General features: G+C 45.4%; 2 protein-coding genes across 3 annotated transcripts in view; one reads left to right on the forward strand and one right to left on the reverse strand.

The window, feature by feature from the left end:
- Positions 1-21,799, forward strand: part of form3 (formin 3) — a 28,480-nt gene extending 6,681 nt beyond the window's left edge. Inside the window, exons 2-12 of one of the 2 annotated variants that reach the window (NM_001104057.1) lie at positions 9,566-9,969; positions 10,129-10,303; positions 13,719-13,752; positions 15,820-16,038; positions 16,435-16,582; positions 16,758-17,776; positions 17,838-18,188; positions 18,250-18,629; positions 18,685-19,252; positions 19,321-19,454; positions 19,517-21,799. In NM_001104057.1, the coding sequence (NP_001097527.1) occupies positions 9,787-9,969; positions 10,129-10,303; positions 13,719-13,752; positions 15,820-16,038; positions 16,435-16,582; positions 16,758-17,776; positions 17,838-18,188; positions 18,250-18,629; positions 18,685-19,252; positions 19,321-19,454; positions 19,517-21,459 (5,154 nt within the window). In that variant the 5' untranslated portion in view covers positions 9,566-9,786 and the 3' untranslated portion in view covers positions 21,460-21,799. The remainder of the gene's footprint in view (positions 1-9,565; positions 9,970-10,128; positions 10,304-13,718; positions 13,753-15,819; positions 16,039-16,434; positions 16,583-16,757; positions 17,777-17,837; positions 18,189-18,249; positions 18,630-18,684; positions 19,253-19,320; positions 19,455-19,516) is intronic. The other variant, NM_001014571.1, reaches the window with a different exon arrangement.
- On the reverse strand, positions 21,715-24,035 carry msl-3 (male-specific lethal 3). Its single transcript, NM_079227.3, has 6 exons — positions 23,823-24,035; positions 23,527-23,705; positions 22,903-23,460; positions 22,348-22,844; positions 22,208-22,292; positions 21,715-22,152 (listed from the first exon to the last, which is right to left on the reverse strand). Exons 1-6 carry the CDS (start codon positions 23,922-23,924, stop codon positions 22,035-22,037), a joined length of 1,539 nt encoding a protein of 512 aa, NP_523951.1. The 5' UTR covers positions 23,925-24,035; the 3' UTR covers positions 21,715-22,034.
- Between the last annotated feature and the right edge of the window lie 53 nt (positions 24,036-24,088).

Consider the following 24,088-nt stretch of genomic DNA (forward strand, 5'->3'; position numbering starts at 1 on the left):
GGTTCATCGGAAGAAACTCATTTGAACTTTGCTACCAAAAAGCGAAAATCCAGAGATTTCTTACCTATTATTTGGTGTGCCCATCAAAACATCGCCGCAGCCAATTACAAACCGATCAATCACATCGATCGTCGCCAAATGGGTCGGACCTTAGACCCCAATACCGACTGTCTGAATATAACTGTAACGGCAAAATTACAATAATTTATGCGACCGCCTCATCGGCATTACAATAACTCAAGTAATAACAACACGGTCATTGGTGCTAATAAAGCGCTCTCCGCTCGCAAAAGTGCGTAATCCAAGTTTTTGCCATAAAACGCCGAGTGGGAGACAAAGCCAATGCCAATGCTGCGATCCATGGGATAAGTAAGTTTGCGATGGGGGGATTTGGGGTAGCTCTCGTACGAATAAAGAAACAAAAACTCATAAATTCATTTGTTTTCATTAAGCAACAGTTTTTTTTTTTGCGGTTTGAAGGCGTATACCGTATACCTATAGGCCTCAGACAGGAAGGAAACAAGCCAACGAAACGTGAATGCTCTTCAAATCGTGGGTGCGTAATTTTTGCACCACTTTAAACGCTGTCCAAACTCCGTCGATTTGTTTACTTTGGCCAATTGTGTGGTTGTGAACATGTGAACAACAGCATTCAGACTTCATTTTTGTGCATAAACAATGGGGGTGGAAATAATTGTGATAAGTGCTTTGCTTAAATCAACTGTTGATTAGGAAGATTTCATTAAAATGTTCCTAAAATCTTATATCAAAACAAAACTAATTAACTGGCATTTTTCTTTATTAGTTTTATGTTCAGTTAGGGTCTATTTATAATTCCAAGCGATAGTGTTAGCTAAGAATTTATAGGTCAACAACTTAAATGGAGATAGTGCGGACATGCCCATCTGGACGTGTCCAGAAACTGAGTTTGCCAATGCCAGGCACGTACGCGGATGTCCGTGCTCAATACCCATCCCAAATCCATATCCAATCACGGTTCCCATACGGCGTCGATAATCGAAGATAGCCGAACTCCCCCAAAAAGTAATTAAGCACGCTGAATGGGCATGCAATGGACTTGAGTTTTTAGATTTTAATTTTTGATGGGGAGTATGGGTGGGTAAATTTGGGGGAGATAGGGAAATGCCGTAGCCTGGGGGCCTGAGATCGAGTTTTATGGCGCCTATCAGCACAGCCATCGATCGTATGTGCTTTGTCAAATTGAAATTATGCACAGCTAAGGCAGCTGATCTTCAGCCAGACAGATGGAGAGATCACTGGCTTACGTAATTGGAAATGCGCCTGCGGGTTTTGGGATGCAATCGGATTGGATTTGAGCTGGAAATTGGGAGCGAAGCCGTCAAACGAACGCTGACAATTGCAGACAGCTAATAACTTGGACGGGCAATGAGCGATGAGCGATGAGAAATGGGAAATGGCAAATTGCACTGATCACTGATCACCGATTCCCGATCGCCGGCTCCTCATGCAGACACTTCCTCGAGAGCCAGGGATCCCTGCTAGTCATGTAACAGCTTAAAAATAATTTGCACAAATAAATCAAAGTCATAAAATGCACAGAGATCGGAGGAGCGAAGATCAGCCAGCGATCGCGATCACCAGCCGTCTACAACTGCAAACTACCAACACTCCACACTCCGTGGCAATCCAATCCAATGGCAAAAATGTTGCAATGCTTAATGTTGCTGATTTTTGCTTTGGCATCGCATAAAAGAATTTAATGAAATTTAATGAAAAGCTACACGATCGCAGACACGACCGCTACATTTGCACTTTGTTGCAATTGCCGTCGCCGTCGCCATCGCCGTCTGCTGTGAATATGAATTTGTCTCTAGGACATTTTCGCAATTAATTGAATTATCGTCGTGAATGGCAAAGGCATCCAAAGATCGATTGGGGTGCAATCAAATGCGATCCGATACGATACGATCCGTGCGATTGGCAGACATGTGTCCGGGGCATGTGTATCTGTAATTCTGTACTTTTTTATGGCATTTTCGGTTGCAACTGCAACTTTGCAACAAGAATATGGCATTAGCATGGCTGGGCGATCGTTGGGGTGTGGCTGTTGCAATTGCAATTGCGAATCACTTGCCACAACCACAAGCTGCACCGCACCGCACTGCACCGTAAGGTTAAAGCCAACCCGACAAGCTATTAAAATCAGCCACGCTCCATTAGAGCCACGATGCCGACGGAGCTGGCAGCGCTGTCAGCGTCATTTACGCCTAATTAAACAAATTATTGCATGTTTGATGCTCAGAGCGCTGCTGCAAGTGGCTGTGCAAATTGCGTTTGATTCGAATCGCGCATACGCCGTGTGGCCCATGCCACGAAATCTCACAATGAAATCTTAATTGCGAGACAATGGTCGTAGTCAGCTAAAACGCTTACCATTTTATAAATAGCCCAAAGCGAGCGCATAACCAAGCCAACAAGAAGACAATGCAACGAAATAGTTAAGTTAGTGCTGGCAAATATCAGGTTACAATTCAGTTACAAGTTCACGAGGCAACAATGAGGTAAACATTGTGGGACACAGCACCGAATTGTGAATACCCTTTTTTATATGAAAATATCGCAAAACAGAAAAATTCAAAATAAGAAAACATACCAAACGTAACATTTTTAAATGATCTTGAAAAGAAATGAGACATTTTCAGGCATGCCTATGTTTTTCAATGTTCTACTATGCTATTTTCACTATTTAAAATATTTTCAATATATTTTAAACATATTTCTTGGAAGGCTGGCTGCTTGTGGCCCAACTTTTCCGCCAGTGTCACTGCCACCCAGTGTTAAAAACAACAAAGCCAAAGCATCGGCGCTGTGGGCGATGCGGCTGCCTGGAGATCAGTGGATGTATCTCTCTTACTCGGCTGCCCCTCATAAGCTGGCCAATCTGCCACGGTTTGTGCCCCAAAAAAGAGAGGAAAATTAAGAAAAATAAAAAACAGCAACGACCGCCAAACATTGACCAACAAATTCGCCAGTCACGTGGTGTGGCCTGTGCCGCCAAAGAAATGGGAGCAATGCGCATGGTTTTTTTTTTATATTTACGATTATGTATTTATTTTGATGTCCAATGCAATGTAGTTCAAGTTCGAGTTGGCGCTGTGATGAGGATCGCTGCGATTGTTGTGGATCGCGGATTGGGGATTGAGGATTGTGGATTGTAGCCTGGTGATCGGGGAATTGCGCAAGTGCAGCGACTGGTGCCTAAAAGGTGAAAAGTAACGAAGGCACTTGGGCTGGCCTTTAATCTCGACTCTATATACGAATGTCTGTCTGTCAGAACAGCGCTTTTCACGCTTGTCACCTGATATCTTTTTTACCCCCTCGGCACTTAATTTATGCAGTCTGTATGGGCTTTGTTTAACTTTGTTATTCTAACGATAGTCAAGTGCAGCTGCTGGGGATAGATCTGCAAAATGTCGAACTTACATAAATGGCAACTGGTGGCCCAACTCCAAATTGAGATAGCACAGAGAACAAATTTCACTAGATTTGTTAAATGCTAAATTATTTATACATTTAAAATGGGTACATATATTCCTTGAATTTATAAAGTAACTCAATCTTATTATGCACTGATTAGTTGTGATTTGAAATACAAACTTTTAGTTCTAGCATAGCTATATTTTTTCTAGAATAATTGATCATAATTGATGACGCCAAATTTCTCCCTCTGTGACTCATTGCCACCATTTGTGGGCGCCTCAATGACAAGCTGCCTCTGTGGCACAAAGGCGAGATAAACTCGCCTAATCTCGCGGGCTAAATATAGTATCAAGATGTAGCGATAAGCCATGTATGATCTACGAGTATTCATGCGGAAGTTCGGGCTCAGATGCCGTAAACCACAATAGCAGTTCGTGTGAGCTGCGGTCCAAACAAATGTTTGTGAAGGACAAACGACAGAGAGACCACGCAAAAATAATACGAATTGTGGCAAGAATCGCACCTAAATCGCTGCAAAGCCAGCCGAGCTGCTCCCCAAAAGCCAAGAAGCTGACTAATCATTTTAGCGGGTTTTCGAATCCATGAATGAAGTGAGGAAAACAATTCCAGCCCACACACACGACTATTTTGTTGGAAGCTACAATAAAAAAAAAGAGCTGAAAAGCTGAGCAGCTGAAAACTTGAAATGCGGCAGTGGCGGCAACTGAAACCACAAGTCAATGTCAAAGCGGTGGCAGCAGCATCCAAATCCATCCGAGCGGCAAACTCGAGAATCTGAATCTATGCAGCCTGCATATATGGCCAACACTTTTCAAACGAATCAGCGATGCACTGGAAAAAATATGATTCTATTGTTTAAGCATTTCTCCAAACAGAAATGGGTTAAAACACTAGTTGCGAATGCCATCTGTTCTTAACTCGATCAATCTTAATAAGCGCATAAAAACCAATATTGAAAGTATCATTGTCTAACTATTAATTGATATTAACTTTAAGTTTTCATGGCTCTTTATGCCAGGTGGTCCTAACTTAATTTTGCGTGTACCCTTTTGAGTTTGGGCCAAAGTATGTAGGTTTCCGTGGCTCACTTCTTTTGTGTGTCTTTCGCTTTGTGCTCATTGTTCGAAGCTTTGTGTCTGTTTGAACTTTTGTATTTTGACAATTCAAAGTTAAGGTCAACAAGGGATTTGAAATGCTGCAGCGGTGCATTGAACCTTTTTGGCAAGCGATCTCTCAGCATAATTAGCGCTCATTGTCGATTGGCCCTGGGTCTTTTTGGCCGGCATGCCAGGTAACTTTATTTTTCAAATATATTTTGTGATTTTTTTTTTTTTTTGGGGGCACTCAAGTGGACATTGACCACTTTACACGTACATTTGCATGTCGCACAATTTGTTAAATATTTTTTTTTTCTGGGCACCTGTAAATGCGGCCAAACTTGTTGCATGTTTTGGGTGCTGTCATAAGTGCATAAGTGCAAGCCTTTGAACATATTTATGCACTTTGGTGGCCCCAGAATTTCTGACAGCTGCACCATGCGAACGCTTGAAAATCCATGACCCGCCAATAAATAAAACTTTCGCTTTTCCATTGTGTAAATAAGCGTGAAAATGGCCCATTAGCGCCTTATATTTTATAGGCTTAAAAAACGGGCCCAGACCCAATTTTCTGATACCGAACAGCGTGTTTGCTACGTTTTCACACTTTTAACGGCGCTTGCGCACAGATCCACCGAATTCGAAAACACAAGCCCTAAAACAATAGAAAATTTTCCAATGAAGCGGCTTTTGACACATTTGATGGGTTTTTCACTGGCAGCCAAGTGCACAGCTCCGTCATTGCCAGTTGAGTCCATTTAACCCGAAAGTCCGTGTGACTGTGAGTTCATAAATTCTCATCAATGGCAAACAGAGTTGGGGGAGTTCCCCCCTAGTGTGTTCGTTTCCCAAAATTGTGACTCTGCCCGCTTTTTGCTGTCAGATGTCAACTAGCGCCACGCGGCGAACCCAATGAAATCCAATCAAGAAAGTCACGGATAATCTCCCTTTTCAAATGGGAATGGGGAGGCTTCGAAAAGAACAAATATTAATAGAAATATAACATTTCACTTGGACCTTTGTAGATTACAAAAAAAAAAAAAAATATTTAACAATTTAGGTACTCATATTCTTTAAATAAGCATAGATCTCAATTAACATAAATCAAGAGTGCAGACATACTTTACAAATATCCAGTTGTTACATAAGTAAATAATAATATTATTACAAGGCAGCAATATTACTTATGTTGTTATCGTTAAAGCCAGTGAAGATGTTATATCTGGTAGATTTCGAAATTTACATAGTCATCACAATACGACTCTATCCCATTGAAAATAGAATCATCTTAGTTTCAAACAAGCTTCGCTTTTTGTGGGGTCTTTGCGGTTTTGTTTCATCGAAATGCAAAACCTACGCACTATTTTACTAATTTTTTTTCGACTGTTTTTTGGACCCGTGGGCTGCATCTCATTTATTTTCGTAGTCAAATGTTCTTTGTTGACCATACAATATACACGCGGAGCAAATCATTAAACTTATTTGCTTTGTTGTGGCTCTTGAATTTGGCTGTTGAACGCCCACGAATTCGAATCTCAATCTGAAGTGGATGAGGTTGTCCAGTTTCCCAGTTGGCCAGCTGGTCTGTGATTACCTTAGCAGCGGCTAATTGACGAATTAAGTCAAGTAAGTGCAAATGAGGCGTACTCCGGCCACGCCCTAATTGCTCAATTTGCAACGCCTCCGAGTTGCAGCTCCGTGTCGCGACCTTCGCATCTGCCACTTAAACTTGACATATAACCGAAATGTGCAAGGCAGGTATCCTTTAACAATGATTGTACAGCTCACGAGAGTGCCTTCCACTTTTGTGGCCCCATGAATGAGTCGCATCGAATTGAAAATGGCAATCTGTACATATAGTACATACATATATATATTAAGGCTATAAAATGTATCCCAATTTCAAGTACACCGCCGTTTCGCAGCTTGAATTTCGTATTTTTAGCTCATATTGGAAACACATCGGCAGTGCCACATGGCGCTGTAAAGATGTTATTACCGATTTTAGAAGTCATAAGGTCAATGCTGAGCGCCAAGATCGTGTTTTGATTGCAACTCGAAGTCGGAGACATCGTCGTGTTGCGGCTGCTGCGAGATGTTGCTGCGACCGCTGCTGCTGATGCGTCGTCAAGTGTTATGACTCCAAGTCGGTCTGTTTTTCTGTTTTTTTTTTTTTCAATTTACTGATCTCAAAAGCTGCACAACAAAGAGTCTGTTCTGTTTTCAGTTCGGTTCCCAGACACATTCTCACAATTGCGTGGCGTTTGTTGATAAGCAGCTTGGCTTATAAACAACTCAAATGAAGTTGCTCGGTCTGAGATTAAACTATTTGAATCAAGAGATCAAGATGTTCGCTGCGGCTGACAGGGATAAATTATTGCTATTAGCCTAATGATACTTTTACCAAGTTTCCATATTCGAAGCACTTTTATCATCAGCATTTACTATTGAGTGCCGAACACTTTTCTCAATGGCTGTTTATTTTATATTTTATGTTTATGTTTATTTATTTGGTGTGGCTTTGTGTGCATACATCAACATGCAAATTCAATGCGACGATGACGCCTGCCTGCAGCCATAAAAATTCAATAAAAATTTATGAAAACTGTGCAACAGTTGCTTTTCGAGATTAGAGCTGCAGACACACCCGTTTGAAAATGGTTAAAAAGAGAAAAAAAAAAACGCAGAGACGACCACTTTGGCCGGCTGCAGCTTCATTTGCTACAATTTGTTACAGGTGCCAGACATCAGAAACACATATGTGGAACGACCTTGCGCCTATTGCAACAGCAAGTGATGTGGCCACGGTAGTTGCTCTTCAGCTGTTTACCTTTGTAGAGATATACTCAAGCACTTGTCTTGATTTCCCAGCCAAGTTGGTCAAGTATCCTAGACACTGTTTTCCTGCTGATGAGCAAATGAATTCCGCAGCCCAACCCAAGTGATTTGAAAAGCGGCCTAGTGGCCCAGCCCAGAAACCTGCAGTTTGCACAACATTTAATCACATTTAGCCATTCGCCATAGCCCATACCCCATACGCCCCGTGGGCCACCGCATAATTTATACAACAATATTATAATGTCGCGAGGCATTGAAAACGATCGCGAGTCGGAGAGACGGAAAACTTTTGAAATTCGTGAATTATTACTTGCACTTTAACATGGCTGCCAGCATCGTTGCGATGACGAGGTGAATATATCCACAATGGCAGCCAGCAATTTGTGGGCATGTGGTTGACATTTTATTGACGACGCCAGTGAGTCGCCACCTGTCCTCCGGAGGGGGCAAGTCATTTGCGCCTGTCAACGCCCCGCTTTTTACCCGAAACGCTGTGGCAAGATAAATGGCCAACTCAAATTCTAATTAGACTCTGGCGCATTTGTTATGGGGCGGGTTCATTAACATTTCGGCTGGCACTAAAGCAATTCCACTGCGAATTCGATTCCCAGGCATATATATGTTCCCTTTCGCTAATATCCCTTAAAAACAAAAAAAAAATACAACTCAATTGGCCTTTAGGTGGCTGCTGTTTTGCAATAAATAGCAACAATAATGTGATGTCCAGCACGTTGGCTGCTTGCTTGGTTGGCTGGGCTAATGGAACCAGTTTACAGATAAGCATTATTAATTTATCGTCCTATCACTTTGGGATGTTAAAAGTGTGCGGGTGTTGTGCTAAGTTATCTAGAGTCGCCGCAGCAGCACACTAGCTCACAAAATTCAAATTAAATTCAATACTTTTTACACATATCTTTGTTATTTGTTTTAAATCTTGCTAATGCTTAAATAACATCTTTGGCTTACCAAATCAATTATACCAAACTCGAAGATTTGTAAGATACAAACTCTCCTTATGAAACCTAATCATATATATCTATCTTATTAATCTGTGCCAATTCACAATGGCATGCCAAAATTGTTTTTTTTTCTATATCGACTAGATCGCAGTAAAATAAAAGCGAAGCCTTTAAAGAGCGAAATTTACATAGGTTAACTACGAGATTACTATCACTCGCTAATTGGTAGAGCTCATAGCCCAGTTGTGTGACACAGTGTAGATCTAAAGTCAGCGAAATCGGAATGAGAAAGCCGGGCGTAGAACAAGATACAAAGTGGCGAATGTATCTGTGTTTTGATTGAGAACTCGTTTTCTGTTTTCCTCCAGAGAATTTGCCCGTCCACTTGAGTGGATTATCGGAAATATCATGTTAAGTGACGGACGGACGACAATAAGGCATATCGCAAGGATGTCACTTTGTGATGTCTGTCCATTAATTGCGAAGTCGTTGTATGTGATTTCATTAGCGCACAGCCTATGTGTCTCGTTTTTTTTTTTTTCAAAAAGTCATCTCAATGGGAATGAAAACAATAGCAACAATGGCAATAACATGAGCATTTAGCGCACACACAAATTATAATTTCAAATAACGCAAAGTGCCACTCGAGATCGGGGCTCTTAACAAAAATGTTAAGCATTTTATCGGCACTCTTTGTATTTTAATGAAAAATCGCATTTTAATATGTGCGCGAACCCAAATGACAGACTTTGTCGGCAGTTTAGACGGCGACTAATCGAAAGTAAACAAATTAACGAGATCGTTTTTGCTGGTAATTGAGATGCCGATCTAGAAGGCGGAACCCGTCGCCATTGCCAAAGGTTGCCTTTGATCGTGCCTCCGAAACGTAATCCCAATATCCGAAAACGAAAACCGATAGAAAATTCAAAATCTGTTACGCCCCTTGGCGATTGCTTGGTCGAAATTAATTTATGACAATTGCAGCTCGGTGCCCCGAGAACCGATCGTAAATTAATTAAATGGGTATCGAGGGGGATTGGGTGTAGTTTTCAAAGGCCCACAAGATATGGAACAACGCGTGACAGGGCGAGAATTGAAGGGCCTAAATCATCGGAAATGCAATCACAGCTTGAACCCAACTAACTGAATTTTCCACTGTTTTTCCCCCGTTTTTCCCCCGTTTTTCAGATTCAGAACACGAGCAGCATTCGGCATGACGTGAACTGCTTAGATATTCCATGCGAGCACCCCAACCTTTGCAACTAGCCGCCCCAATCGATCGTCTCACTTCGATTCGATCCGATTGCTGCCCTCCCAAAAATAAAGCGTCCATCTTGGGGACGTGATCCGTTCCAAGAAAAGAATCCCCCGAAAAAAAAAGTAGAAACCAAACAACCCAAGCCACCACGATGGACTCACGCATCGGCCTGGACTACATTGTCGAGAATCGTGACTACATTGCTAAGCTGGGCGCTGCCCTGGACACCCAGAATGCCACCGTCAAGAAGCAGGTCTTCGAGCTCCTCTCCGCGCTGTGCGCCTACAGCCCCGATGGATATGCACGAGCCATCGAAACCCTAGAATTTTACAAGGTAAGTGGGAATACAACGCATTTGATGGGGGTGAGAAACGATTAGGAAAAGCACTCATGTCCAATCTCAAGATATACATATAATCCCTCAATGAATATCCTGGATATATCTACAATAAAATGTTAAATTTGTCCTAATTCAATCATAATATCCATGCAGAATCTCAAGAAGCAGCGATACCGCTTCAAGATTGTCATCAACGAACTGGAGCTGTCGAGTGCCGCTGCCCATCCGCCCCTGGACTACCAGGCCGCCCTGCTGGCCTTCATCAACTGTGTCATCATCTCGGCGGCCACTCTACAGGAGCGGATTCGCATTCGCAACGAATTTATAGGTGAGAAGAGCGATCGAATCCCATAAGACGATATCCAAAAATAAATACAGTGATAATTTGCTACAATGGCGATAAGCCCGCAAAAGTCAACGGGTTGTTCCCCTGCGATTGTTTGGTGCCATTGGTGTTGTCTTCGATTTCATTGATTTGATTGATGTGCCCGCTGATCCAGTGCCATTACCCTTGACCGTATGTGCCCGGCTGGCTGTTTGGCCAATACCCATACACATACATATACATATAGTATATACACAGATACAACACTGTTTGCATGTCGCAGAGATTCAAAGTCCCCTTCCCATATTAATTCATATTTCAGGCAGCCACACCAGCGACCCTCGGGGGCTGCTCGTTGACTTGAGGTTAGATAATGATAGGTTCGAAGAGCCCCAAAATGCCAAAATCGCCTTTTGTCGAACCGAGTAACCTTAGCACGTGCCGGCGATTTAGAGGCGCGTCTTTAAGCCATTAAATTGCCCACTGCGAGTCATTTGAACTGGAGCTGCTGGAAAATCGGTCAAACGAACATTGTTTACTTATTGCTGATTTATTAATTGTGGCAAAAGTTGTCGGGTCATTGAGGACGTTTTGATTGCAGGCACAGATTTTGACAATTAAATTGCTGATTTGTTGACTTGCTGGGTAACTGTAAGACTTTTCAATGCTTATTTACACCTTAATGATTCGTGAAATGGCCTTAAAAAGGTGCACTTAACTTTATCTTCGATCACAGTTGATCTACTTATGCAAGTAATTCGATTAATCCCACGTTTTTTGTACATTTGTGTAATATAGGGTACAGTATTTATATGATTTTTCAGAAACTTTTGAACATTGAAACATAAAAAGTTTTACAGCAGCTTTAAAGTTGTAAGACAAAGCAACAAATCGAAGATACGTGACAAATTTTTGGATGGTTGGCATAGATAATGATATGCTTGTTTCGCTAGAGTTGAACCCCAAATCGTGTTTGTAGTTAGTTTAGTAATATGTTTCGAACGTGCCCCAAATGTGCTGCAACTTCGCTGAACCCCTTTAAATTTAATACTTCTTCATCTGCAGATGAGTTGCAAGGGGGGAACAGGCGCCCAATGAACAAAATGTACTTTATATGTATGTAACAAGATGTCTGTTGACAAACAAGGGACTCATTTACATCCTGTCAGTGGCAGATGCCACTCCCTTTTTCATCGGCGACTCGGCGTTGCAAGTTGTTCAAAGTTCATGAACTGCCTACGAACTGCATCAACCCCCAAACCCCTTGGCGACCACCAACTTGGGCTGACCTCCACCTCCTTTTACAGTCAAGCTTCCAAAATAAAGATATTGTTAAGCAATATTAAACTTCTTATTAAAAACAATATGTGTATGTTCAACACCATTGGATTCTGTACTAAGATCTGTACGTTAAGATCTGTTGTAAGTTCTGATTAAATTCCAGAATCCTTCCATTATAAAAGACCCCACATTTTTCTACATCGAAAGGCGCACACCTTAGGAAGTTTCCACTGTACTTGCCAGTCGTCAACCCGACTCCCTGACTTTGATTGAGCGCGGTTGTGCGTGCGTGGTGGCTCTTATGCTCGCTACTCCTTCTGCGCAGCCGCAGCACCAAAATGTGGGGCTGCACTTGCCAGCGAAATGAGGCGGTGGGGGGGGGGGGTTGTTTGCTGTATTGACGGGGCAAGTTTACCGAGAAGCGGCGTTTTTATTGTTCTTAATTAAAATAAATTGAGCTGCGCTTTTTCAGCATTACAAGAGCGCAGTGACAAAAGCGAAGTATTGTAGTAGCAAGACAAATTCGAAATCTCAACGGCTGTGTACAAAATGTAAGTCACGCCCACCCACAAAAGCGCCCCAAACATCGATTCCCATTCCGATGGGGCTCCTCCTGGGGCATTCCTGAACGACACATTTGACAGGCAACGGCCGCATTTCGTTTGGCAATGAATCGAAGTATTCAGTTTCAAGGCTGTTGGCCCGACTTTGACTTTGCCTTTTCAGTTCTTTTCAGTTTTCTCGGCCCACTGTTTGAACTTCCAGGAACAACGGACACGGCAACGCCCCTTCAAATATTTGCATTTTTCAATTCAAAAAGTCTGCGAGGCTCGTCGCTAATGCCACTTAAGTGCCCAATTATCGGCTCGGAATCATTCCCATTCTCCGGACAACTAACCCACCAACCGACCGATCAACCAAACGACCGATCGTCGGACCAACCATATAGCCATCATATCTGCTGTATGTCATCTGTCAGGCTGGAAGGCATATTGTTGGGGAACGAGATTTATGCCCCATGATTTTCCACTTTGGCACGCAACAGTTTTTCCCATAGTCGACCATAAATTTATTTGCTCAACTGTTTCGCTGGCAAAAATTCAATTTCAATTGATTTATAAATCATCAACAGATTTACACCATTGAGCGAAATATTTAAATCGCGTTAGTGGAGAATTGATTTTCGAGCTGTTGAGTTTCTTTGGCCACAGCCTGGCATGTTATTAAACAATTAATTGTGCACTTGGGCGTGTCCCCGATCTCAACTATTGTGCGGCACATAAATACCCAATCTTTTGGCTGCAGGGCATAGATGGTCAAGCGACCTCTACTGAGAACAAATACTAAGTTCATAATAAATTTAAGTATGTAAGGTGGTAGTCTTGACATCCAATGATCATTGATCTCTCCTTCTAGTTGTGGAGCTCTCAACTTCCGAATATCCAAAAAAACAAAGATCGGGACAAAGAAACTTTTACTACACACTCACACACGGAATCGCACACGCATTTTAATTGTACGCCTTTTATGGATTTCAATTTCAAACAAATGAAATGACAGCGGAGCGAAAAAGTCGTAAAATGAAATTATGAACGTCAAGGCACCAAATAAGGCTGATCGAGGGGATCTGAGGGACATAGGCTATATGTGCTATATAGCACAGAAGCGACAACGACTTTCACGAGCTTTTTCGCAATTAAATTTTTTATTATTATTATTTTTAGTATTATTTGTATTTACAACTCACGGATAGAAGTGTGCCTCTGTGTACGAGTGCATAAATTGATCGCTGAGTGCGCCAATAAAAGCAAAAAGGCGAAAAAACGAGCTTGACCGGAAGTCGGTCGGGATTCAGTGGACATTGGGCGGGTCTCAGTTGACTCGCTGTCTATGGCAATCTCGCTTGTCCAAAGGGGCAACGAATCATCACCACATTAGCCAAACTTCAAATTTTAGATATTATTCTGAAAAAAAAAAAAACTTTTAGCTTTGAAGTAAGATAGAAGTATGATACAGAAATCAAAAGTGCTATATATTTGTATAATAATAACTTAAATGGCTTAACATTTTTTGTAGTGTAAGTCAAAGATCCCATCAAAACCGCCCACAATTCACAAATTTCTCCTTTGTCTTGCAGGTCTCAAAGTTTTGCCGCTGCTCAATAACCTAAGGTGAGTTTTGATTTGAAGTGCATCGATTAGGAGGACGCTCATCGAAATGCCAAAGACGAGACATATTTAAGCACCCAGATTTGCTGAGGGCGTCGTTCATAGTTCGACGCGATCGTGTGAAGTTCAAATAAATAAAAGAGTTGGGTGAAAAAACCCTGAAAGGCTCCCACAATCAAGCGAATGAGTATCACAAACAGTTTAACGATTGCCATTTGCCTGTTTGCTGCCTTTTATGTTTTATTCGAGTCAGACGCACATTTAATTTGCATGCGACTACATGGCGATACGATAACCAAGACAAGATCAAGGTATTTGCTGATTTTGAAATCGTTTTTAATTTTTTGCCAAAAAAATAAAAAATTAAGAAAAATAGGAGAGGATCTGGGGGCGGATCACTAATGACCATTCAAGAAATTGCTGGGTTGATTGTCAAACGTTCCTCAAACTGGAGGAGATGACCATTTGAATGGATGATCGGATCTTATGCAAATAATTTGCGCCGCTGGCGAGCAAACCAATTAATTCAATATTTAATTAGTTAACAATAAATCAATTAGTTGGATCTGCGACTCACCCTTCAAAACCGGGTTTGTTTATGACCCTCTGCTTGACAAATTTGTGGATCTCGAAAACGCGAGAGAGAGAACCAGCAAGCTGGCAAACTAGCAAATTCAATTAATTTTGAAAATAGTTCAAGCCCAAATGCGAACAATAACAAACAAGCTGGCTGATTCCTCGGCTTGTCAGTTTGGAGCACAGAGTTGACTAATTGATTGTCCCAGCCCATTTGTCTTGCGGCATTTTTCCATTCCCAAACAGACGAGGATCCCCCCTTCAGTTCTATTGTTATTAAAATTTTAACGCGCACACATCAACGAAATGCGTAGTTTGCTGGCGCTATTTAATTTATTTGGAATTTCGAATCGACCTAAACGTTTTCATTCAGCCACATAACGCTTTGATTTGAGACCGCCTCTTAAATTATTTGATTTGGAGGAGTTGGAGAACCATTGAGATTCAGTCGAGTCTCGATTCTGCGTAGCTTGGAAGCTGTCCAGATGCTTTAAGCGGATTTTAATTGTTCTCCTACATAATGTGTTCTAATCGAATCGAAATCCGAATCTATGTTGTTTATCAACCCGAGAATGATGGATGTGTGCTAGTATCGAATTACCGTCAAACTCATAAATGTTGGCTAAAAATAAACTCCAAAGTATCGCATTTCAGGGGGATTGTTAGAACCGTGTCAAGAATAGACATTTTCGATTACTGAAGTATTTTTATGGAGTGTCCAAAGAGTCGAAAACACAATTGGAAACAACAGCTTGGGGATCAAGGCAAATTATTAATATAAGAGCTTGGGTAAAAATATATTTCTGGTCTTTATACTCTAAATGGAAAATAGGAAGATTCTGCTAAAATTTTGTTGGATTTTCACAGCTTTGACTTTTCCCTTTCGCTTAGTTGAAGCTTCCGTTTAAAGTTTTGTAATTTGGCGTTTCGGTTACCCAATTTCCTTGTGCCCCCGCAAGTAAGTAACTCCCAAAAGCCCTAAACAACTTCCGTGACGGACCAAAATAGAAACTGCTGGCCAAAACAAATCACGTGCTAGTGTCCGCGTGTCCAATGTGCACGATGGATGTTGACGAAGTTGCTCCGGAAAATGAAAGAGGCCGCCTTGGGCGCTTCGCAAATGGTGAGGAAAACTCCTGCGCGCGCAGCACGTGGCCGCCAAAAACAACAAGGACTCGGATTTGGCGACGAGGCTCTCCGTGCCGCCAAAGCGTCAAGTCGTGGCCGTAGCTCAAACATTGTATAGTGCCAGGCTGTCTCGTCCTCGTTATTGCCATTCTGGCCGTTCTCTCGTTCGAACCGCAAAAGCGATTGGGGCAAGCAATTAAAACGGGCAACAAAAAAGTGCTAGTCGATGTATGGATATCAATTGTCAAAAGGCCAAAAGCGGAGCTGCCAGCAAGGACATTGCGCAAGGCTAACGATTTTGCACGCCGCGTGTGAAATGATGTGCCTGTAGAAGCGATTTTTTTTTTTTTTGTTTTGATTGCCAAGGCTGCTCGAGGCAGGCAACGTGGAGTCGTCAGCATCGCCCTCGCCGCCGCCATCGCTCTCATCGGAGTCCGCCTCATCGGCGACGTCACCCGTTTCCGGTTCCGCTTCCACTTCCGTGACGCCATCGCCATCGCCGTTGCACCTGCAGCGGCGGCTCACATTTTGCGGCTCGCTGTCCCGTTACAGCTGCGCCGCCTTGCAACTGGTGCAGAATCTCAAGTGAGTGTGCAGCGAGTCGAAGGTCCTTTTGCATCTGCCCCACCCCCTTTTGTCGTTGGCAGCCTCCGGAGGTTACTCAATGTCAGAGGCGGAGTTTGTTGTTCTCTATCGATTCTGGCAAGCGTCAACTACTTGTGGATAAGCCCCTTCCTCCTGTTGGGCCATAAATTCATATATATATTTATTCACATATATCTGTAAAATCCATGCATAAATAGGAAATAAATTAAAAGCCAGTGAGTTGTGTCAACACAAAATCTACAAACTACAAATTGCCAGCAGCAATGCCAGCTTGAATAATTAGTGCGGACTGTCGGACGGAATGCCAAGATTTTCCAGAGCTTAACCCTCTAATTGCCAGTGAACGAATTATCATTGTTAAATTCTGCATTACAGAAAAGTCGCACAAAGTGTGGGCGATATCATTGTACAATTGGACGTATTCGTGGAGCAGCAGGAATGCGACGAGGCCCAGAGCCTTCAGGCGCCCGATGGCATCAATCTCAACTCGCATCTTGATGTCTTCTACGCCATTTTGCGACAGGTGAGTGTGCAACAGGACGTATGTGTTATATTGGTTATTGCGACTGGCATTGTGGTTGGCTATGAACATGCAAGAGAATCATTTATTTATGTTATTGAGTTTCACCAAGTAACTTTTTTCAATTTTTTGCTATAATTATGAATTATTAAAGCTTATATCACATTATATTTCACAGGTGGCTGATACGCCACAGGAAGTGCCATTCCTCAACATACTGCAGCACCTGCTGCGCATCGATCCCAAGGAGCCGCTCAGCGACATCATCTGGGACACCACAGAGCGTCTGGTCCACCGCGCCACGCTCCTCGAAAGTCACGAGGATTCAGTGCGCCTGCTGCGCACGCCCAGTAGCCAGAAGTTCGCCTGCCAGAGTTGTCGCGGCAGCGATGCCAGCAGCCCCACCCGCAAGCCCTCTCAGCCGGTGGGCGTGTCGGCCAAGACGACGCCTCCACCACCCCCACCACCCATGGCACCCGCAGCACCACCGCCTCCGCCACCGCCGATAAATGGGGCAGCACCGCCACCACCGCCACCGCCCATGATCAATGGTGGCGCATTGCCTCCGCCGCCACCACCGCCCTCTATGCAAATGGCCTCACGGCCCAGGACACCAGATCCCTTGGCAGCGGAGGCGGTGGCCACTGCCATACTGCTGCCGCAACAGGACACACCCGCTCCCAAGGCCAAGATGAAGACCATTAACTGGGGCAAGATACCGCACAACAAGGTCCTGGGCAAGCAGAACATCTGGAGTATTGTGGCCAGCAATCACCAGGACAGCCCGATGCAGGACATCGACTGGAACGAGATGGAGGGACTCTTCTGCCTGCAAACAGCCAGTGCGCAGGGATCACCAAAGTTGGGACGGGATGGCAGTCAGGCCGCCGCCGGATCCAATGGCTGCGATACCCTGGACCGAAAGTCCAAAAAGGAGAGCACAGAGATCACCCTGCTTGACGGCAAGCGAAGTCTGAATGTGAATATCTTCCTGAAGCAATTCCGCACCAGCAACGACGACATCATCCAGTTGATCCGGCAGGGAGCCCACGAGGAGATCGGAGCGGAGAGATTGAGGGGTTTGCTGAAGATAATGCCCGAGGTGGATGAGCTGGACATGCTGAAGGGATTCAACGGGGATAAGGCACGACTGGGCAATGCCGAGAAGTTCCTGCTGCAGCTGCTCGAGGTGCCCAAGTAAGTAGTTATCCTTAAATATACATTACTATTATCTCACCTTACCCTTTTACTTGTATAGTTACAAATTGCGGATCGAGAGCATGTTGCTCAAGGAGGAGTTTGCGGCGAATGTGGCCTATCTGGAGCCCTGTATCAATTCTATGCTCTATGCTGGCGACGATCTACTGAATAATAAGACTCTTCAGGAGGTCCTTTACATGGTCGTTGTGGCTGGAAATTTCCTTAACTCCGGCGGCTATGCAGGAAATGCGGCGGGCGTGAAGCTATCATCGCTGCAAAAGCTAACTGATATCCGGGCGAATAAGCCGGGCATGAACCTCATTCACTTCGTGGCTCTTCAGGCGGAGAAACGCAATCCCGAACTGCTTCAATTCACAGGACAACTGAGCAACCTCGAAAGTGCCAGCAAGTCAGTGAATCCATTCATCCCATAAAATGTTATCCTTTACTCAACTTTCTTATTTCTATAGAACAACATCAGAGCAGATCAACAATGAAATCAACACACTGGACGGCAGGATCAGAAGAATAGCCAGACAGATCGAACAACCTGCCACGGATGTGGACATCAAGGAGCAAATGGCCGACTTTTTGCAGGCCGCCGAATCCGAGCTATCCGTCCTCCAAGCTGGCATGAAACAAGTGGAGTCAATGCGGCTCAAAATGTCCGAGTTCTTCTGCGACGATGCGGCCACCTTCCGGCTGGAGGAGTGCTTCAAGATCTTCCACAATTTCTGTGATAAATTCAAGCAGGCGGTCAAGGAGAACGAGCGCCGCCAGCAGCAGGAGCAACAGGCCACGCTTAGGAGGAAGCAGCGCGAGGAGCAGCTGGCCCGCAGAGCCAGACAGAGTAAGTGCATCATCTACTTGAAAGAAATTTATTTACTTACTTAGTTATTCTGCAGTTGGTCAGGCTGGAACGCCAGTTTCGGACTCGGAGCATTCCTTCTTGGGCGATGCTATCTTCGATCCTAGGGCTAGTCCGGCGCTGAGTCGCCGCCACCTGGGATCCGGAGAGATCAGCAATGGTTTCATCCGCCTGGAACAAGACGGAGCCTCTCCGGACATCACACCCAACGGAAGTCTGAGGCGTCGGCGTAGTCGAGTTCTTGCCGAGGAGGATGACCTGATGGAGTTCCTTCGGAGTTCGACGGGTCCTCACCACGATGGACACAATAGCAGGGAGCGGAAGGCGGCCTACGGCAGCTTGGATCGCTCGTGGGCTCGTCGTGCCCGCTCCGGAAGTTCCAGTCGCAAACGACCCGATTTGCTCAACATTGACTTTGGCATGGATCGTGAACGGGCCAGCTCCCCGGCTCCTCTTCTTCAGCAGCAGCAGCAAAATGTCCAGGAGCGACTGCAATCTCCATTGGCCAGTACAGCTGGAACGCCCACAACGGCAGCGAATACGCCCACGGGCAGTGGATCGGCGATTGCTCAGACGCCATCTAATAACGAGGATGCGAAACCAAGGTAAGAGATTCACATTAAGTATCTTATAGTATCTATCTATATATCTATCTATCATTTACATTTTACAGAATATCCCGTGAGTGGCGCCAGAAGATCGAGACGTGGCTTCAATCCAACGAGAGCGATGAGAAGCAAAACGAGGAGTACAGGCGGAAGCGTCGTCTGGTCAACGCCAATAGGCGATCGCTCGAAAACGAAACTGGTAAGATGCCCCTCACAAACTCAGGACCAAATGGATCTCTTAGATATATTCTATGTTCGCAGAAAACGAACGAAAACTGGACCCCTTGCCGGAGGAGAAGATCCTGCCTTCGACGACGACAGCTACGCCAACGAATACGCCTACGACCACGAATCCCACTAACTCCACTAATAGAATGGATCAGGAGTCCGGCAAATATCAGCGCGTCTATGCCGACTGGAAGCCCTCGAGGACGCTGGAGCAGACGGACGTGGTGGCCAATCTGCAGGCCATTGCCGATGCCCAGCCGCACGATGCATTGCGTCAACATCGCCGACAGCGATCGCAGGAACAGCCGAGTCCCATAGCACTTCAATCGATAGCCGAGGAGGATCGTCGAAAGTCCCTTATTCAGAAACAGGGTGAAAGGGACAAGAGCAACGAGCGGTTGCAAATCTATATCAGGCGATCCTCCAGCCGGGAACTGCAGCCTGCGAAAACGGAGGAGCATCCACTGCCACCCAAGTCACCAAAGCCACAAGTGTCCGACGACACCTTTGCCAGCCTGCTCAGTCACCACAAGACCCAAAACGAGATGCAGGGCTCCTCCAAGGACGTGGATGCGGATAATATAGAGACGCCACCAGTGAGCCGACGGGTCATAGCCACGCCCACCACCACAGTGGTCACGGTGAGCATGACGGATAAACCAAAGGCTGCGACGGAGGAGAAGATCAACCCAGCGGAACAGGATGCGCCGGGTCACTTCGATCGCCATGCCCTGGCTCGCCGCACACGACGCTACAAAAGACCCACGGACTACAGCAGTGGCAATGAGGAGGCGCTGACCACCAGCACAGCAGAGGCAAAGACTTCTCCATCGAAGCCAGAGCCACCCGCACCCGAGAAGTCCAAGCAGAAGGAGCGCACGATCAACAAGCTGGAGAAGGTGGGTCGCCACATAAGCTCCATCAATCAGGAGGATGTAAGGGAGGCCATTCGGAATCTTAAATCACCCACGGGAACTCCAGAACGACCTTGGAGTCCGCCACGGGATATCACACCCTCCAAGCTAAAACTGTCCGCCAGTGGTCACCACGAACTGAATGACGAAGGCTTCGAGGAGACTCAGAGTCTTGTGTCGGACACTCCGTCTCACGGAAAGGGCGAGAGCACAAACTCCTCCTGCAACGAGGGTGTAAACGAGACTCCTGCCCGCCAGCGGCCGATGCAGAAGCAAAAGCCCACAACCACCAGCATCAGCCAGATGGGCAGTCGGTTGGCCGATCGCCTGCAGCAGGCCAGGATGAAGAGTTCCGGATCCTCAGGATCGGCAGCCAGCAAGTCACAAAACCAAATCCCTGCCACCCAAACTGCAACGGTCAAGAGGAGCCTCTCCGCCAGCAGACCGCTGCGCATGCCCAACGGTCAGCCGTTGGCCAGTGCAGCTCCGCTGAGATCCGCATCCACTGTGAGACGCTCGCCGCAGGAGCAACAGGTTCTAGCCGGCGTGGAGCGGAGCAGTTCGAGAAACAGTCTGCGCTCCTCGCGATCGTCCATCAACAGTGGAGCCTCCACTCAAACTGTAGTGAGACGACTGCCCGCCGTTCAGCGAGCGGGAGCCACTGTGTCCGTTGACTCCTCGCCCAGCAAAAGACCACTGGCCGCCCAGAATCTGCGACCTACCCAGGGACGTGGAGTCCCCGCCAGCAGGAGCAGCAGTAGCGGGTCGAGTGTGGGACCCAGTGTGATCTTGGTGCGCAGCAAGATGTCCAACACGGCTCCGAAATCGAGTATCCATGGTAGCACCAGTTTTAAGGAAAACCAGTCCCAGTCCCAACCCCAGTCACAGTCCCGAATGAGCGCCGCTCGCAGCGTGGTGCTGGTGAAAAATGCCCTGAACCAGCAGCAGCAGGCCAGGATGAGTGCGAACCCCAGTCCGCAGCAGAGGAGCACTAGCAGCAGTCGATCCGTGAGCAGCTTCATGCGACCCACGGCCAGCAGTGCCACCAAGCGACAGAAGTGAGGGCCGGCAGTCCAGTCCAGTTCAGTCATCGTCCAAGTTAACGTCCCAAGTTTACACATGTTACAAACGCGAATGCATCCAACTCCAAGCCGTCCAAGCGACAATTTCGAATTTCTAAGCAGGATCTGAAACACAAATCAGCACACACATAGTTGTTACAGTTGCAATATTTTGAGAAATTATACAAATCTTAAGAATTCCCTGCACATTCCAACTCAAGGTCCGCAAATCCTTAATACAAAAGACAACAACTTTCCAACTCTTAAATATATTTGAGCACAAAAAACAAGGCATGACAAAAATACTAGCATGTACTACTCAACTAAAACTTAGGTTAAGCAAAAAAAAAAAAAAAAACAAAAAAAAATGTTAAAATCGTATTTTCAATATTTAACATATATAGTTATAGGCATTATTCGATTATACGATCACATTAGGAAACTTTTTTATAGAAGTGCGTTGTTTACAAAGTGTGTAGTTGAAGAAACCAAAACGACAATTACAAATCTTTAAATAAAAGAGCATAAGCTTTAATCGTAATAATAAATAAACTAGATAACTACGATCAACTAAAGCTAAGCAGCAATCCCATCCAGGGAGTCCAACAGCTCCCGCTGCAGATCTTCCTGGGGCAGGGCAGTGGAGTTAACAAAGTTTTCCCTGTCGAACCACTCCCTGTGGTTCTCCAAGTAGCTGAAAAACCAACAGATTAGCTTCGTGATGGACTAGGGAGGGGTCTTAGACTTACTTGATGAAGGCGTCGAGGTGGGGAAGTAGATCTTCTAGCTTCTTGTTGCTGATCGGCGATGCGTTTAAGAACATGGGCATTTTAACTGCAAGTACCATGAATTAATGTGTGTTATAGAATGCAAGAAAGATTGTACATACTCATTAGCCTAACCAGGTGGGGAGCGCCAAAGACCATGGACTTTTCTGGCGGCGATTCCGCTGACAAAAGCCGCCACTTGAATGTTTCGTTCAGAAATCCACGCATCTCCACGGGCAGTTTGTAGGCAGCCGTATATGGGGAAGTCCTCTCATAGGCCTGCGCAGTGTTTTTCCCGCTGGCGGTAACAATGTAGAGCAGGCATTTTTGCAACTGCTTCTCGTACTCCGGACCGCCGATATTAATAACTCCGATCTGTCCATTGGTGTCGCCCGACCCTTCTACCACTGGCGTGCCGTCCAGACCGATCAGTTCCGTGTCACCGCTGGGATTGATATACTCGTACGACTTGTTCAATATTAGGCTGCAGTTGCGCATGTTGTCGTCTGTGAGGTAGTTGTGGACATACTCCTTCTCCTCCGTATACAGCAAGTGGTCATCCACGTGGAACTCAAAGTAGATACGCAATCCGTCTACCACCTCCTTCAGCATGCAGACACTGTTAATAAGTAAGAGTATAAGTGGGTTGTTAAGTCTGATATTGAGTGGTAACCAACGTGGACATAACGCGATCGTATTCCCGCTCCATTCTGGCATTGCGACTCTGCGTGTTCCTGGCCCTCGAGCTGTCCTGTTTAATGCTAATGGCTAGCTCCACGGCCTGCTGCTTGACGAAGTTTTCCATGATGGTCACGATGGGCACGCGGGCGGGCAGTGCGTGCTGTTTGCCTAGTACCTTGATCATATTCCGATCGTACTCTATAAGCTCTCGCAATCGCTCGCTGACTCGCATCATAATGCGATCCTCCTGTGGCACATGGTTATAGACCGATACATCATTTATGGCATTGTTATAAAAGGTCTCTGTTTGTCTGCCCCGGTTTCCCTTTAATCGGCCATCTCCGGACGGGGGTTTTTCCTTTCGCTTGCCACCGCTGTTGTCCCGCGTCCGGTTGCCCGCTGCTCGTGGAGTGGGCGCCATTTCGTGCTCCGCCTCAAGATGTCCCGTGTCCATTGGAACCACTATTGGCTCCTCAACGTGGGCCGCTTTTCCGCCGCGTTTCTTCTTGGCCGATGGCTTATCGGGTGTGCCCTTGTAGGAGTAGTCACCACGACTGTGCGAAAAAGAAGGGGGAACTCGTTAGAGAGGTATTCCACGCATGTCTAGGGGGTTATCTTACATTTGCAGCTTGGCAGCTTCGGCCAGCTCCCTTTGCAACTGGCGATTCTCCTCGGTGTCTTTCAATAGAACGGTGGCGCGCACACAGCGATCGTAGGATGGACGCCAGCCCTGGAAGTGAATCTTGTACTCGTAGAACCTCAGGCCATGCTCGTTCCGGCGCTCAAAGACGTTTAGCACCTGCGGCATGTACGGAAAATTGCGGGAAACGGAAAATCATTTGTGAAAACTTCGCCTACGACGTTTGCTTGACATTTCAATGCGCGCGCGTGTGTGTGTGTGTGCATGTGTATTTACCTTGCTGGTGTAAAGAACACGGGCCTTCGATTTATCCGGCTCGTAGCAAAGGACTATCTCGCCCTTGTGAAAGAGCGGTGTCTCGTCCCTTAGCTCCGTCATTACTTGCAGTTAAATAGGGCCGTAGTCAGTCACTTATGTATACAAAATGTTAAATATTGAATTCAACTGCTGGCGTCGCTGAGATGATATTTATAACGAATGTTTTTTGCGATAAGCAATTGACGTGGGTATCGAATATTCCCTCGCACTTATCGATAACACAT

This window comes from Drosophila melanogaster, chromosome 3L (assembly GCF_000001215.4).
Source record: "Drosophila melanogaster chromosome 3L".
NCBI lineage: Eukaryota > Metazoa > Arthropoda > Insecta > Diptera > Drosophilidae > Drosophila > Drosophila melanogaster.